The 17,155-nt window shown below is 34.9% G+C and overlaps 1 protein-coding gene across 1 annotated transcript in view; it reads right to left on the bottom strand.

Annotated features, from left to right (window-relative positions):
* LOC121729376 (gamma-aminobutyric acid type B receptor subunit 1) overlaps positions 1-17,155 on the bottom strand; it is a 258,416-nt gene that overhangs the window by 125,183 nt on the left and 116,078 nt on the right. Inside the window, exon 2 of the mRNA XM_042117865.1 lies at positions 2,997-3,566. Coding sequence (XP_041973799.1) covers positions 2,997-3,551 — 555 coding nt within the window. The 5' untranslated portion in view covers positions 3,552-3,566. The remainder of the gene's footprint in view (positions 1-2,996; positions 3,567-17,155) is intronic.

Here is a 17,155-nt window from a genome sequence, read left to right as displayed (position 1 = left end):
AATTAAATAATTTAGTTGAGTAATTGCGAGCTTAAAAAAACAGTCAGCTAGCCCTTTGAGATCCTAAACATATAGTCATTACTGATCCAAGAAGTGATAACTAATGATAAGCCCTTCATTTTTTAGCCAAACCCGCATACTGATAGTGCAATCACATTATTCTACGTTATTCAATAAAAAAGTGAGAGAATCCCTCCGTAAGCTCACTTATTCAATCTCAGGGCAGCGGATGAGAGAATTGAATGGAATAAAATTTTCCTTCAAGAGCCGTTCATGAATTGATTCAAAGTCAGTGTCAGGCATTAGCAGAATATTGGGCTCTGTTAGGGAGCATACACACTGAAGGAATAAGACGTGTTTTTATCACAAAGTGGTAGCCACTAGCAGCGCGACGTTCTGAAAATATTTGATTTAAATTTGTTCAGAAGTAAATCAATTTTTATTTTTAGTTATTTTATTTTACAACTTAGCAACTTGCGAGCGAGGCGAGTCCGCAACGTGTGCTTGAAAATGGCTGCGTCATGTTCGCCATGCATACTCAAGGCATCTATTGAGACATTTAGCTTTGCAGTCGAACTACCAGTAGTTCGACTGCAAAGAAACGGACAGGTTTCAATATCTGTCAAATTCGTCGGGTTTCACTAGGATTATGAACGGAATGTGCCTCGCGCTGGCTGATATAATTATTTTTAAATATTTAAAATAAAGATTTCAAAATTGGATTCTGACAATTTTAATCGCATGTGCCAAAACACAAACAACAATACGACCAAAGAGGAACACGTCCAGCGAATATGTCATAGTTTTAAATTCGTAGGTAACAAGTTAACAACCCTAGCGACGATTTTCGTCATAATACGTCAAAATTAAAAATTTCAACATCAGTTCTACGTCGGTATACTCTATAATTCTGTCTACTCTGCTCAAGGTGACGCCGCGTTAAGAGGATTCCACACCGCCCTTTTTTCCATACAAACGTTGTCCCCTGTTTCCTCCCTGGATAATGCTAGTAGAGTTATAATTTTTTTCCTGAATATCTACGGCCACTAATACAATGTCCCTATGTTTTCTTTTTTTTCATAATTTAATTATTAAATAATATATGAACGTTCAAAAACCCAAAAAAATGGCCAGATTTTCCGCTGTGTTCAAACGTCCAGAAAACAGATTTGGCTAGATTATACAAAAAAAGCAAAACATAGGAACACAGCTTAAGCCTTTTTTTAATCTTAAATGAAAAAAGTACTTAAATCGGTTAAGTTTTGGAGAAGGAATCAGGGGACAACGAATCGTTGATTTTCTGGATTTTCTGCAGTTGTCTCTATCGCGTTCTGCGGTATAGGCTTGAGGTAAGGGAGACAGCTATAGATATTACACGTACTTTTTTTTCATTTCTCTAGCCCCTGTTGTATCCTCTTAAGGGCGTATTTAGAGCCTTATAAACTCATAATTTGAAAGTTACAGAGTTATATCAAAAATACAACAAAAATCTTCAGTATCTTAACATTCCTTTCCACGTTTTAAATTTTCTATTTTCGTTTATTATACTCATGATATCAGCTTCCAAAGTAAAGCCAATTTATTAAAATTCAAGCATACATTCAGCATCTCCTTAGTATTTACAAATTGCTTTTATTTGAAATACACGCCAATAGATTGACAATATCATAATCATAAACTACATATTTCCCGTCTTAAATTTTTTTAGGTCAATTTTGAAGTAAGATAAGTAAAAAAATTGGGTTTTGGTGCGATCTCGTTAACGCGGCAAATGTATGGCTAAGGTCGTTTCCCCGGGGACGGCCTTAAAGTAAAAAACGTGTTGGATATGTTTTAGAATGCCTGTTTCAAGAAGGATATGTTTTAGATTGCTTGTTTCATAAATTTACAGATGATATTTTAGCTCGCAGGTCATGGGCTCGATTCTCGCGTTTTCACAACCAAAGATGTTGTGTTATAGTTCGGGAACGAATTAGGATGTTTCCTAAAAATCTAAAATAAGCCTGTTGGCTTAAATTTAGATTTTATGGAATCACAGTGTAAAATATTACGTTTGTTTCTGAGTCCCGATCCCATTGTCGGCCATCATGGATTGTCGTGGATAATGGATTAGGTCCGTCATTTGGGCGAAATAGGCATTATGTTGATTGGACTCGTAAAGGGATTTGTTTCAAAGATACCTAGAATCAGAGTTATTTCGATTTCTGTTTTAATTAAAAATAGACAGGTGTTGGATGATTGTTTTTTAACCTACTTCAAACAAAGGATGTTATCAATTCGACGCATATGTATGTAATATTTCCAGAACTGTCCAGTTTTTGTATATGTTAATCTATAGCAGCTTCTGAACAAATGTACCAAAAAAGTATATATTTTGTATATGTATGTTTTTATGTTTGTGCATGGATATCTCCGGAACTACACGTCCGATTTAAGTGATTCTTTTTTATTGTACTAGGTATTGTTCAACTTAGGAAATGCTGCAAGTTTCATCAAAATCGGTTTAGCAGTTTTTGAGATAGAGAATTTTAATTCTTAATTACGTACAATTTGAAGTCAGTTTTATCTTTTTAAAATACTATAATTTTTTTTTTTCGTTTGTAAGCTCTTAAGTTTATAAAGGTAAAAGTGATGCTTACTTTATTAACTAGGTTGGATTATGGAATATACAAATATGGAATATTATAAAGTTTCCATATCGCTTTCAAGTATAAGTTTATTACGTTAGATAAGGCTTTGTACGAAGTTATGTAATGCTAGAAAAGTTACACAAAGTTCTACTTATTAGAATTTGTTAGATTTAGAAACTTGGGAGCTTCCATGCCTGTAGAAAAGATCGCAAATATATGGATATAAAGAGTATAAAGTGAAAAATTTATATGAAAATATAAAATGAAAATATTTTTATTTCCGTTAGTAACTAACACTTTCAGAATGCCTACCACCGGTTCGGGAAGTAACCCGGCTAGAAGAATCGTAAATCATAGAAAAATTACCTTGCTGTCGTTGCTATGGAGAAGCAGCTTGAAGCCGGAGAGCAGGTCGGAGCGAGCGTTGACGTCGGCCAGCGCCAGCTCCGCCGCGGGCATACACGCCTGCCCCCCCTGCCAGCCCCCTTCCCCCTCCATGGGGAATATGCCCCCGATGTGCAGGTCATTATCACTCCGCGCCTCCCCCCACCCCGAAACGCTCAACAGAACCGCGACCACTATCCACCGCACGCACACACACTTGGCAACAACGAATAATTGCACTACAGCATTCACTAACAACGATATAACGAATGTCCTAGTTCGTAAACTAAAAACGGTCACGACATCTTTTAATTTGACTTGGGGTCTTTTTGATCGATTAAAGTTCGCACGCACCCGCAGCACGGCCGCGCACAGGAGTATCGCCCGGCAGCGGAGGAGCAGGCCGGGCGTCGCGGAGCTCGTCGACGGTGGGTCGTGTAGGGGCGTCTTTAGCCCCGCCGACGGCTCGCGCCCCCCTCCGCCGTGCAGGGTCATCGCTCGCGGCGGGGACATTTTGTCATTGTTCACCTCTCTCATTTTCCATCCTCTACCCTGTAACAAAGGGAACATGATTTAAAAACACGCATTAAATTCTCGTTTGTGCTCATAACAAGCTGGCGTTTGTCCTCGTAATGCGATACGAGCCCATTACGTTACATGTCCTATTTACTGAGCTCTGTAAATTAGCCGTGTCGATGAAGAGACGCTAACAGGTGGTAAATCACTTTATACTCCAAGATATAATAATATACGAACGTGCAAAATTAAAACGGAGGAAACGTTTGGATCGAGTCGGAATTCTTATTCGTTGAAGGCGGTCCTGATGAGTTAGAATTCTCGTTTGATGTCAGATTTCATTAAAATTTATAAATTTTGTTGAGCGGTAATTATTTTATGCTAACATCTTTCATGTAACAATTTTAATTTTAATATTGCCTATACACGTGCCCTTAAGAGGATACACCAGGGGCTAGAGAAATGAAAAACAAGCACGTGTAATATCTATAGCTGTCTCCCTTACCTCAAGCCTATACCGCAGAACGCGATAGAGACAACTGCAGAAAATCCAGAAAATCAACGATTCGTTGTCCCCTGATTCCTTCTCCAAAACTTAACCGATTTAAGTACTTTTTTCATTAAAGATTTAAAAAAGGTTTGATCTGTGTTCCTATGTTTTGCTTTTTTTTGTATAATCTAGCCAAATCTGTTTTCTGGACGTTTGAACACAGCGGAAAATCTGGCCATTTTTTTGGGTTTTTGAACGTTCATATCTTATTTAATAATTAAATTATGAAAAAAAAGAAAACATAGGGACATCGTATTAGTAGCCGTAGATATTCAGGAAAAAAATTATAACTCTACTAGCATTATCCAGGGAGGAAACAGGGGACAACGTTTGTATGGAAAAAAGGGCGGTGTGGACTCCTCTTAATCACTTAGATACGCCTCCCACACATTATGTACAGACATATTATAATATAGTTATTAGTTAAACAATGTTTTATTCATTTTTAACAATCAGACATAGACAATACTGGATTTTATACGTAAACGGGACTGTTAGTAGTACGGGAGCCCTAGAACATTTTTTTTATTACTATCAAAGTATGAAATCCTTTCTGTCTCTTTTTCGCAAATAAAAATGTTGTTCCTCTTATCGAAATGAAGCTACTCACAAAAAATTAGCTTGATAGTAATAAAAAAAAAAGTTCTAGGGCTCCCGTACTATAGTTGTTATTGGTCTGTTAAATTCACAATTTTATATGGTACGATAAAAAATTATACCACTTGGAATGAAATGAGTAAAAAGCAGCTTGGCAGCGATTTTTCACCCCCTCACCCTCGTGTCCTCGCGCTTGTGACGTCATTCTATTAATAATTCACACCGGTGAAAGCGAGCCGTAAAATTGTGTATAATTTTAGCTTCTCCACAAAAAGTGAAAATGAATCACGCCCTTTAAATATTCATTTTGGAGTTAATTATTATCTAGATTATCAGTTCTGATTTTTTGTCAATATTGTTGTTTCGAAATGAATATTTTTAAGGGCGAAGAAAACCTTAATTAGCCCTCTTCACTCTTCAGTGCGTATTTGCAGTCGTTTACCTTCGGGTTTTGGAATACCCTTTATCAGAATCTTGCTGTGCTTTGGATTAATCGATTTTAATGAACCACTGTGTAAATGGTAGTTGCTCAGTTGGACTCGCGCACGAAGGGTTCCGTACCATTATAGAGCAAAAATAGTAAAAAAATGTGTTTTTTGTATGGAAGCCCCCCTTAATTATTTATTTTATTTTAAATTTATTATCTTATATCTTTAAACGAGCAATTGTCTTCTTCTTGTATATATATATATATATATATATATATATATATATATATATATATATATATATATATATATATATATATATATATATATATATATATATATATATATATATATATATATATATATATATATATATATATATATATATATATATATCTCGGAATCTCGGAATCGGCTCCAACGATTTTCATGAAATTTAGTATATAGGGGGTTTTGGGGGCGATAAATCGATCTAGCTAGGAATCATTTTAGAAAATGTTATTTTATTCGTGTTTTATCGAGCAATGCTCGGTCAAATAGCTAGTTAATTATTAAAGTATAAATACAGTTGAGTATTTTGTGTACATTTCAAGTGCCTATCCTGTTGTCATCATTAATACCGAGCAAAAATTGCTTGAAAAATCACGTTTGTTGTATGGGAGCCCCCTTAAATATTTAATTTATTTTGTTTTTAGTATTTGTTGTTATAGCGGCAACAAAAATACATAATCTGTGAAAATTTCAACTCTCTAGCTAATATTGTTCGCCTGGAGACAGATGGATCAGACGGACAGACATCGAAGTATCAGAATACGGTCCCGTTTTTACCCTTTGGGTACGGAACCCTAAAAAATGGTACATATAATTAATACAAGCCCTAAATTATTTTAAAATAATTATTAATTTTCTCTCCATCTCCATCATTCGTCGGCAGATTAATAAAAGAGCTTCCAACGGGAACGTAAATCAGAAAGGGGCTACCATTTTGATTTATGTTCATAATTACAAGAAAATAAAGTAGAAATAAAAGATGAAGTTCTATGAAATTCTTATCCTGAAATAACTTGATTCATAATTTAAATTAATTCTTTAATAACGAAGATGCTACCGCCCCTAGCGGCCGAGAAATTGTGTTAGCAACTTATTTAATGTTGATAAACTCCACAACAACCCGCGAAGATATACTTTAATTGGTGCTAGGTTAATGATAATTATGAATTATTAAACTATCAAATTTCAGCGAAATCGGTTCAGCGGTTAAGGCGTGAGGAGATAACAGACAGACGCATAATATTATCATATTATAATATTAGTATAACTAATAATATATATTTTTTAACATCCCGGCTTATACATACAGTGGGTTCTGCGTCGATCGGAACACTAATAAATTGACGAATATTCGGGTAGTTTTAAATAACTTCTGCAAGTTTGACATCTGTCATGTCAGTTCAACCGTGGCCACAGCCGCTGGAAAGCAGCCGAAACGTCGTAAATAAGTGAATCGAGATAATATCATGGTGAAGTGCTCCGCGAAAAAATTAGTAAGCTATATGTGTATAAAACAATATGTTTATTATATAAATTATGTTTATCTGTCTGCTTCACACAGTGTTTTTGATAATTTTCGGTGACGCTACGATAGTTTTTATTATGCTGAAATGAACGTCTACCGCGCGATAAATTCTGCCCAAACAAAGTTGCGGGCAGTATCTATAATATTATATTTCCTTGGCTCGATGACGTTAACGTAAACGTATAAAAATAATCGTAAAAGCCGCGCTCATGTTTGCTTATTACATTGTTGTTATATCGATTTCTGGGTCAAACCCCGGTGTCAAGGTTTATTCACTAATGTAAAGCTATGACCTAGAAAATATAGGCTTGTACTTCAGCTTTCATAATAACGGGCTTTCGGCGAATTGTGGAGACATTTGGCTAGCTAGTAGCCACATATAGTTACGATTTCACTATACTGTATTGAAAACTTTTGAAAAACGATGTCTTTAATAAAAATTTGGCGCAAAAATTAAAGGGAAATTAAAACAGTAGAAATTAGTTCTATATGTAGCATTAATTATATACAATAAATGGTTGATAAATAACACATTTTATATTATCTGTATGATTTATGAATATTAGTAAGAATACTAAATTGAGTTATGAAACCTTTAATATTTTATGTATATTGATCAAGTAATATTATGTACTAGACGTTCCGCGCGGCTTCGCCCGCGTGAATTAGATATTTCACAGACAAATTAGTCCACAAAAAATAGCCTACAATCCCTCACGTGGTCTACTTCTTATCTGTGCCAAATAACAGAAAAATTGCTTCAGTAGTTCGTGAGATAAACCCTTTCAAATAATTTTCCCCGTTTTTCCTCATTTTCCTCTATTTCGTTGCTCCTATTAGTCTTAGCGTGATAAAATTAATATACTCGTATCCTTTAGCCTTCCTTGATAAATGGGCTAACACTGAAAGAATTTTTCAAATTGGACCAGTAGTTCCTGAGATTAGCGCGTTCAAATAAGCCCTATCAAATAATTTCCCCCCATTCTATCCACATTTTTCTCTATATCTTCTCTCCTATGAGTCATAGCGTGATAAAATATAGCCTATAGCTTTCCTCAATAAATGGGCTATCTAGCACTGAAAGAATTTTTCAAATTGGAACAGTAGTTCCATATATATATACTAGATGTCCCGCGCGGCTTCGCCCGCGTAAATTAGAAATTTTACAGAATCCGTAGGTACATTTTCCCATAAAAAATATTTCCCCCGTTTTTCCCACATTTTCCTGAGTTTCTTCTGTCGTATTAGTCTTAGAGTAATAATATAATATAACCTTCTCGATAAATGATGAGTCTTACTCGATAAATGATCTATCTAACACTGAGATAAGTTTTTAAATCGGACCTGTAGTTTCTGAGATTGACGCGTTCAAGCAAACATACTCTTCAGGTTTATAATATTAGGTAGATATAGATTTTTTTTAATTATCGCTTGACAAACTCGAGTCTCGATCTAAAAGACTATGAAATGGTATAATATGGTAGTGATGATGATGATGATGATGATGATGATGATGATGAAGAATGTAATTTGCATAGTAGCATATGCTTTCTGTTCTTAAAACAACGCCGAAACTCCCAAACTTGTATCTATAAAGAATCAGGAATTCTCTCAGCACCTTCCGAACCACGGTATACCAGGTATATCTCGGTGCAAAATCTTACTTGTTGGTAGCATATGCTTAGAATACTTCTCACGAAACCGAAGTCACCATATGTTTCCCTATAAGTTTTGAGGAGTTCCCTCGATTACTTATGGATCCTTCATCAGATCACCACTTTTCTGAATATAATACCAAATTGGGATGATACCCTATATACCAAAAGAAAAATTTTGAAAATCGGTTAACAAACGGCGGAGTAATCGTTGAATATAGGAAAACGAACATAACACCTCCCCCATTTTGAAAGTCGGTTAAAATTGTAGCCTATGTGTTATTTATTTAATATTTTAATCAGCACATGAATTGAATAACAAATTTTTTTTCAAATTAATCGTAGCACCATCTGTCAGGACAAACTAAAATTGAAATAGAATAATATTGAATGCGATGATAGCGCCGTCCGCCGGATCTAATGTAAAACATTCCAAAATCAACAACTCCTTATAAATAAGAAATTAATTGAAAAAACATTTTCCAGTAGACCAAACTGTAAATCTAAACCATTCTCGAATCTCCACGAACACACACAAAAAATTTCATCAAAATTGGTCCAGTCGTTTAGGAGGAGTTCAGTCACATACACACGCACACAAGAAATATATATATTTAGATATATAATTGGAATCTCGGAATCGGCTCCAACGATTTTCATTAAATTTAGTATATAGGGGGCTTCGGGGGCGATAAATCGATCTAGCTAGGAATCATTTCTAGAAAATGTCATTTTCATCGGATACCGAGAAAAGCTCGGTCAAACAGCTAGTATTATAGTATAGAAGAAGATCAACTCTTAGGATCTAAAAAATCTTGATGATTTTTAGAGGCAACTAGAATCACCATAACATTATTCGTTAATTATAAATTATTGATTGCTTAATTTACACTGTTTCGACAGAATTACAAAGCGAAAAACAGCTAAGACTACGTTAACTTTTTAACTCCGTTAATTTTAAGTAACTTTGTGACGGAACCTAAATCCTGTATAAATTTAGCTTTATCCGATTGGTGTTTCCCGCAAAATTAAAATTATTCTCTTTGTCAGTCATCTAAAAATAAAAAGATATTGCCAGAACAAAGGCCGATAATCGCGTCCCCTCGCGTTATAAATTATAATACGAGAGCTTAATGATTTGTGGCCTCTGCAGTACCTTTGGGACATAAAAAATAATACAGTTCATATAATGCGAATACAGAGAAAGTTGTATATTTGCGTATTTTAATGTTGTCGTACGCCGTACAGATTCAGATAAACTGTATAAACTTTTTAATTAACTGTACAAAGTTGGCCATGTTTTGGTGACAGGCTTTTTTGATAAATAATTGTAATAGTATGTATTATTCTATATGATAATATAGAATATGTTCATAGCAATAAATTTATAACATATTACTATACGAAAAAAATTTAAATATTTTTTGTGTAATATAATAACTTTGCAGACGCTAAAACTGAAGTTTGCTGCTTTCATTTGAATATTATCTTTGCGATGTTTCTCTCGAATTCGTCTCGTCTAGGAACGGCAAAGTGTGCCATTTGCAATGCGCACCTATTCAACAGACTTTTCAGTTTTATTAAAATTAAGCAGTAGTTATAGTACCAAACTAGCGTCGATTTTAAAATTTTTGTATATGTTACGCTCAAAGACCGAAATCGCTCAGTGAGCGAAAAAATAGCTCACAACGCGTTGTGGTCACAGTGAAACAGCCACGACGCGAAATTCGTCAAGAAAAACGAATAGCAAACACGAATTTCGCGTTATGGTCTTTTTGTGATTGCCAGAACGCGTCGTGGCCGTTTTCATTAGAGCCACTACGCGAATTTCGCGTCGTGGCTGTTTCACTGTGACCACAACGCGTTGTGAGCCATTTTTTCGCTCATTGAGCGATTTCGGTCTTTGAGCGTAACATATGCAAGGAAATCGCTGAAATGAATACCAAAAACAAACGTTGTCAGGATTGGGCCCTTACTTTATCTTAATTCGACTGTACTAAGCCAATGAGGCGTAATCCAAAGATATATTATTCAGGAGTACTCAAAGGGAAGAAAATGGTGGAACGTACATTATTACGCAGCTTATCATCCGTTGCGACTTGCGAATTGCGATTATTCTATACATATTATAAAACAAAGTCGCTTTTTTTCCCTTATATCCCTTTGTTCCCTTTAATCTTTAAAACTACGCAACAGATTTTGATGATTCTTTTAGTGTTAGATAGCCCATTTATCGAGGAAGGCTATAGGCTATATTTTATTACGCTAAGACTAATAGGAGCGAATAAATGGAGGAAAATGTGGAAAAAAACGGGGAAAATTATTTGAAAATGCTAACTTGAACGCGCTAAGCTCAGGAACTACTAGTCGGATTTGAAAAATTATTTCAGCGTTAGATAGCCCATTTATTGAGGAAGGCTATAAGCTATATTTTATCACGCTAATAGGAGAATGTGAAAAAAACGGGGGAAATTATTTGCAAGGGCTTATCTCGCGAACTACTGGAGCTTGTTTTTTGGCACAGATAAGAAGTAGACCACGTGAAAGATCATAGGCTATAGATTTTAATCATTTTTTCAGTGGCTATAATTATATTTTATACCTGTGCGACGCCGAGGTGGGTCGCTAGTAAAATAATAAGAGCAAAGGAACATTCCCCGTTGCGATAACGTTGCGTTGCGTCGTCAATGTAGCTTTGTATTACTTGCAATGTAATTCAGTAATGTAACATTACATGCAGCGTAAATAATATACCTTACGATATCCCACATTTATAGGTACGTTTCTTTACGGACTTGTTGTTACAACGGATTTTCGGAAAAGAAATGATCATAAGGGAAAGTGTTATCTCTAGTACTAAAACACCCCCTGGGTAACCCCTGAATCTAGCGAATAGGTATGCTTAACGTCTTGTAAGTAGCGCCAGGTGAAAATGTTAAACCCGTAATCCGCTGAAGCTTTTGAAGGCGGGAGAATCACACAATTTTAAAATTGTACCGCTTCGAAGCGCGTATTTGAAATTGCGCCCGTAAGGCTCTTACGGTGTATTCACAAATAAATCCTCCTTCTGAAACAACCTGTTTTTCTTCTAAGGAAATTCCGTATACACTTTGTGATTTAGTACATGTATGATTGAATAAAATGTTTTTGAAACTTACGCTTTGTATCGAGGAAGAGTTGGTTTATACACAAGTGCTTATTTCAACATCTGTGCAGCTGCATTATTTTAGCTATGTTATTTTGGTAGTTTATATTATAGCTAGAAAATCTATTTCTTTGATTAGATATTTTGTCTTTGACTGGGTCACCACTCACCGACCACACATAATTGCAGTGACACATAGATGATAGAAACCTTCTAAACAGACGAAAATATAACCTCCGCCTTTTTGGGAGTCAGTTAAAAAATTCTTGCCGCAATCTACGGACAGCTTTAACGGCTTTCAGAATAACAAATTTAGGCGAAATGCATAAAACTAGGTAATAAAATCCTATAATAGTTGTAAAGAGCTTCGTATTTTACGAATCGGAAGTTTGGTTCGTGCAAACATAAATAAATTGAGAATGATTTTTTTAATGCTTTAATCGAAAAATATTATTTTTATTTATTTTATACAATAATAATGAAAAAAATATTGAATATAAAAAATGTATTTATAAATAGTATATTGATAAATGGGATGAAGTCGTTCAAAACAGAATTTCATAAAAAAGATTGATGCAGCATCGTGTATTCGAAATATCCGGATTCGTTCGAAAAGAAAGCTGGATAGGTCCGGAAAAACGTGCCAACTGTCGAAGGGACAGATACGCCCTTTTTCCTGTCATTCGAGACGCCACTCGAAATTGGTTGACTTGTTCACAGAGAATCGAATTAGATCCGCCCACTGAGCAATTTAAATAATGATTGTATCGTCAGCTCCTTCGATAATATTTCTGAGTATCCTTTTATTTCTTTGTTAGACTTGAGTGAAAGATTTCAATTGTGAATACTTATGTATTTAGGGTGTTCCAATTTTTTAGCCACAGTATTGGTTGAGAGATCCAGTGAAGATTTGTTTGAAGAAATAAAAATTCTTATAGCACGGACAAAATATACATTTCTTTATGGTAAAGTCCAGGTTTAAAGATAGGTCTTATCCTAAAAAGGGAGCACTAGCTTGATTTGTTGTATGCTCTAGATTTAACAGCTTATTTTAAATTGTCACTATTTAGGACGTGAATACAGAAAAATATCTATCGAGCTAGCTGATGTATGATATATTTTGCAACTGTGAAATTCATATTAATCCGGAGTAACGATTTACCGGTATGATTTTCGCGTTCAACCATAACCAGCTAGAATTTCTAATGGATATCAGGTGCAATCAACTTTAAGCGTAACTCAGGCATCAAACGTAACTCAGGCATCAAACGTAACTCAGGCATCAAACGTAACTCAGGCATCAAACACGTGTCAGCCATCAGGATATCACCAGATTCAGATAACCGAACTAATCCTGATTTGCCTTTGACTCACTTCTGGGAATAGCCTGAACGTCACCAATTAGGCACACGCTTTGAAATAGCGTCAATATTTGAGCACGTATGCGGGTATTGTGTACGTTAGCTATTATCAAAATTTCTTATAAATATATTTTGATTAGCGTTTGAACTATAGTTTGAGAGTACAATTATAGCATTTTCCATCGCTATCCCGTCCCATAAACAATGGTCGCCGTCAGTCTCGAGTTGTAATAATTTACTATTATTTATTCAACAAATGCACTTATCAATATAATAAGTACCCAGAAGCCGATTCTCAGACCCACTGAATGTATATAAAATTTTGTAAAAATCAGTAAAGCCGTTTCGGAGGAGTACGCTATCTAACATTGTGACACGAGAATTTTATATATTAGATAATAATATACATACGACCGATTTAACTTATAAACTTATTTTAATATAATATTAAACATAATATTATAATACATAATTGTTAAAATTACAAGCAAACCTTTAATAATAGAGCGTCTCCCTCTTAAAAGGCCGGTGATGTCCCTGGAACTCTTCTTCTGTGGCAAGTTAATTTCCATAAGATGATCCGTTGGATCGTTTGCCCCCTAATGCTAAGTACTCACATACGGTATTACTCGATAGTTTTAATCGAGTAAAATTAATCGTGTGGACCGCAAAACTCACAGCTCGAAGGCTCGCATCGAGCCAGCTCGACGGAATTAAATAAATCTAATTTCCTTCGAACTTACTCGATGCGAGCCGTCGAGCTTTAGTCAAGCGTTTTGCGGTCCACGCGATAATTTTTGCTGGATTTGGAGTAAAACTATCGAGTAATGCTGAATGTGTGGACGAAAGCCTAAGGGCGTTTGTGCACTACACGGAATTTTACCGTCCGGCGTTCATAACTTTCACGTTTGCCATATAAATAAGGTAGGAAATCGAGATGCCGCGCCGCGACGGATGGTAAAATTCCGTGTAGTGCACAAACGCCATAAGCCGTGGTTTTTACTCTACGTGATTGCTCGATCGAGTAAAACCGTATGTGAGTACTTAGCATAATTTTATAAAAAAACACCCGGCATTTTAGGACGTGCAACAACGAAGTTTTTAAAGAATTAAGTTTACTTTTTTTATACCATCTTGATTGCTTGCTTATGCAGGTAAAGGCAAAAAGTGATCTTCAGAATTTAAGCCGTAGACATACTGACGTAGAGGGCAAAGACCCAAGCACGTGTGGGGATTATGTAAAGTAGGGGGAAGGTGTCTCAACGTGTCGGCTCCTTTATCACCCATATTAATACACAACAACAACAGTTTTATCCGTACTTAGTAATAATTGTTATGCGATAAAATATAAGTATTAAAAGTACTTTACTTTCTATTACTCAAGTATTTACTCGAGTAATGGAAACATCAGCTTTACGCGCAGTTTCTAAAGCTTTTTAATAGGATCTATTCGTCATTTTTGATTGGTTAATGTTTTGATGACATTAAGATCTTCAGCATTCGAGCCGCATTCACTGGCTTAGCTCTTAAGTAAGTACAGAAACTGTGCATGTGTCTGTCTTTTTACCCGAGGGTTATTATCTGATATATTCCATGTATTTTTATTATTCTCTGTGGTTTACTGGATCAAAAGACAAAAATTATTAAATACAAGTACTTTTGGCATATAATTAGTCTTGTACAAAATTTTTCACCGGTAAAGTTTGGCTCTATTTAGGGCGAGTATTCAATTTAGATTTCCCTAAAATAGGAATTCGTGAAACCGAAATGCCGACTTCGTTCCTTAGGATTTTTACCAATCTTTTTTAAATCCGAAATTAGAATTTAAAAACCCACTCGTCTGTTTTTGCACCCGGTAATTAATTTTTTAAAGTTCTTTTCTACTTGCTCACATCTTAGCAAAATAAGCACAAATCTGATATTAATACTACATAATATTTTAGATCTAATATTTGAAATTCCCGTATTTGTGGTCAAACTCCTCCTCCAAGATCATGAGCATATTGCATGCATTATACTTCAAAAATTACAACTATTGATGTTAGAGAACATAATATTCCTACGCCGTTTTTTTATGGCAAAACAACGATTGCCGAATCAGCTTGTTGTACAGGTCAAGTAATTAGCAAACTAGTTACAGTAAATGCGTACATTCAGAGGCACTGGGGATTGCAGGTGTTGGCAGACGGAAAAGTTTTCCAGAATATTAACAGCTTATATTTCAGCGTGATGCGGTTTGAGAGTTATTAAATTTTAGTTACGAATTTACCGTGTTGGTACTGTTTTTGTTTGTTTTGTGAAAATTAAGTTAATCATAATCTTTGTGAAAATAAAGAATCCTACATCCTTTATGTTACGATCGTCGAACATAGTTCCTTTTTCTAAATTATAAAATATTAGGTTTAAAACTTGAGACCATCGCCTTTGGACACTTACATCGCTTCGTAGGAGTCGTCGCGATGCTAGTCTTGTAAGTGTGATAATTTCCCAAAATATATCATTTTTTTAAATGGAAATTCGTCACTGTACCACCAACCGATGTGGGTGATGGTGGAAAAAGTTTGTAATGTATGTTTTATATTATATAATACATCATATTTTATATTACATATTTTTGTAACTCATAAGCTATTTTACAAAACTATAGCATAAAAAATCTTCCTTCCTCAGTATTATCTAATAGAGTTGTATAAATTTCGATCGCTGCTCTAACATTTACCCCCAAAAACTTTCCCATCGACACGAATATAGATATAACGACTAGGCTATAGAAAGTTCAGGAACAATTTGACTAAAACCCAAGACTTTGGATAATGGCTGTAACAAAGTCAGTTTATTATCCAACTCGGAGCAGACTATGCAAATATTCCTCTATTCGTCACATAAGAGGGAGTTTCATCTACATAGCGCAGTATACTTAGGATGTAGGGAATATACGTAATAGAATTTCAAATTTATTAGTAGTTGAAGTTCAGCGAATTTCCGCGATATTTTTTGTTTCTTTTTATTGCCATTGAGACTAAAGCTCCACCGATGGAATAGAAAGAACGGTTGAAGCTATTATGCTACGAAATTTGATACACATTTTGACATAATATCCGATAAAGTTCTCTACTATAGCCTCGTAGTGCTTGCATCACAGAATATGTAAACAAGAAAAAATATGGAGAGAAAAAACTTTTTTAATGCTTAAAACATTTTTGAGAACCCCACAAATTAAATTTTTATCATGCATTATCACCTTAGTATCCAAGTTACTGATACTGTATTCGTTGCATCCATCAAAAGCCTTCCGGTCCCTATTTAAGGCCGTTTGTCACTTCCCCCCCATCCATGTAGAGTTCCATTAAGACGTTAAGAGGCTGTCAAGACTAAAAGCAGCGGATATGAAACTATAAATAATTAAAGCCCTTTCTGATACCAATTCGTCAAAGGGAATATAATACTAGTTCAGCCGGCGACAGAAATTACAGGATAGTTAAAATGTAATAAAATTCAAAACTCTCTCTCTCAGTGGTAGCCTCAACTGGCGGACTCGTTAATAAAATATAATAATGTAACATAATTTCACTTTTTAAATATAAATAGCAGATTTTTGTGAATTATTATACCAGTTGACTTTTGGTAAAACGAGAATTTTACAGTAGGTGCCAAGTGTACTTTCTCAAGACAAACGTACTTCTATAGATAAAGCCTTCGAGCAAAATGAGGACAAAATTTTAGTCCACTCTGTACAGTCACATTCACTATTTAAAATGGACCAAAACCGAGCACTTTGTAACGGGGTGTCAAAACCACAGTACACTTCTGCACACTTCCTAGTAAATTGAACTTAAATTCGCCGGAAAAATGTGGCTTAGTCTTTGTTATATTGACTAGATCCCCGAAGCTTAATGTAATCTTTGAAGTAATTAAAATAGTAATGACACAGTATAGCAATATGACATAAATATTGCTATACTGTGGTAATCATGTGGTAATGACCACAGTATAGCAATATGACATATCCCTATAATATTGCTATACTGTGGTAATGACTTTTATTATTTATTTTTACTACAAAATAAAATAATTTATTATAAGTATAGTATCCAAATAACCAATTTAAATAATTCATATTTTGATAACTTTTTTCTTGGGTTTATTTAGTATTGAAATTTGTTAATTTAAATTCAACTTTCTAAATAGAATTATTAGATTGACGACAATTATATTAGGAAAAGCACATAAATTATAAACTGTTGTAATTTTAAGCACAAGCACAAGGAAATCTGTACGTTTTCTATCAAGCTAAGCTAGAGCTACTGTAATAA

The sequence above is a fragment of the Aricia agestis genome, chromosome 8 (assembly GCF_905147365.1).
Source record: "Aricia agestis chromosome 8, ilAriAges1.1, whole genome shotgun sequence".
Classification (NCBI taxonomy): Eukaryota; Metazoa; Arthropoda; class Insecta; order Lepidoptera; family Lycaenidae; genus Aricia; species Aricia agestis.
This window is presented reverse-complemented; position numbering and strand designations above follow the sequence as displayed.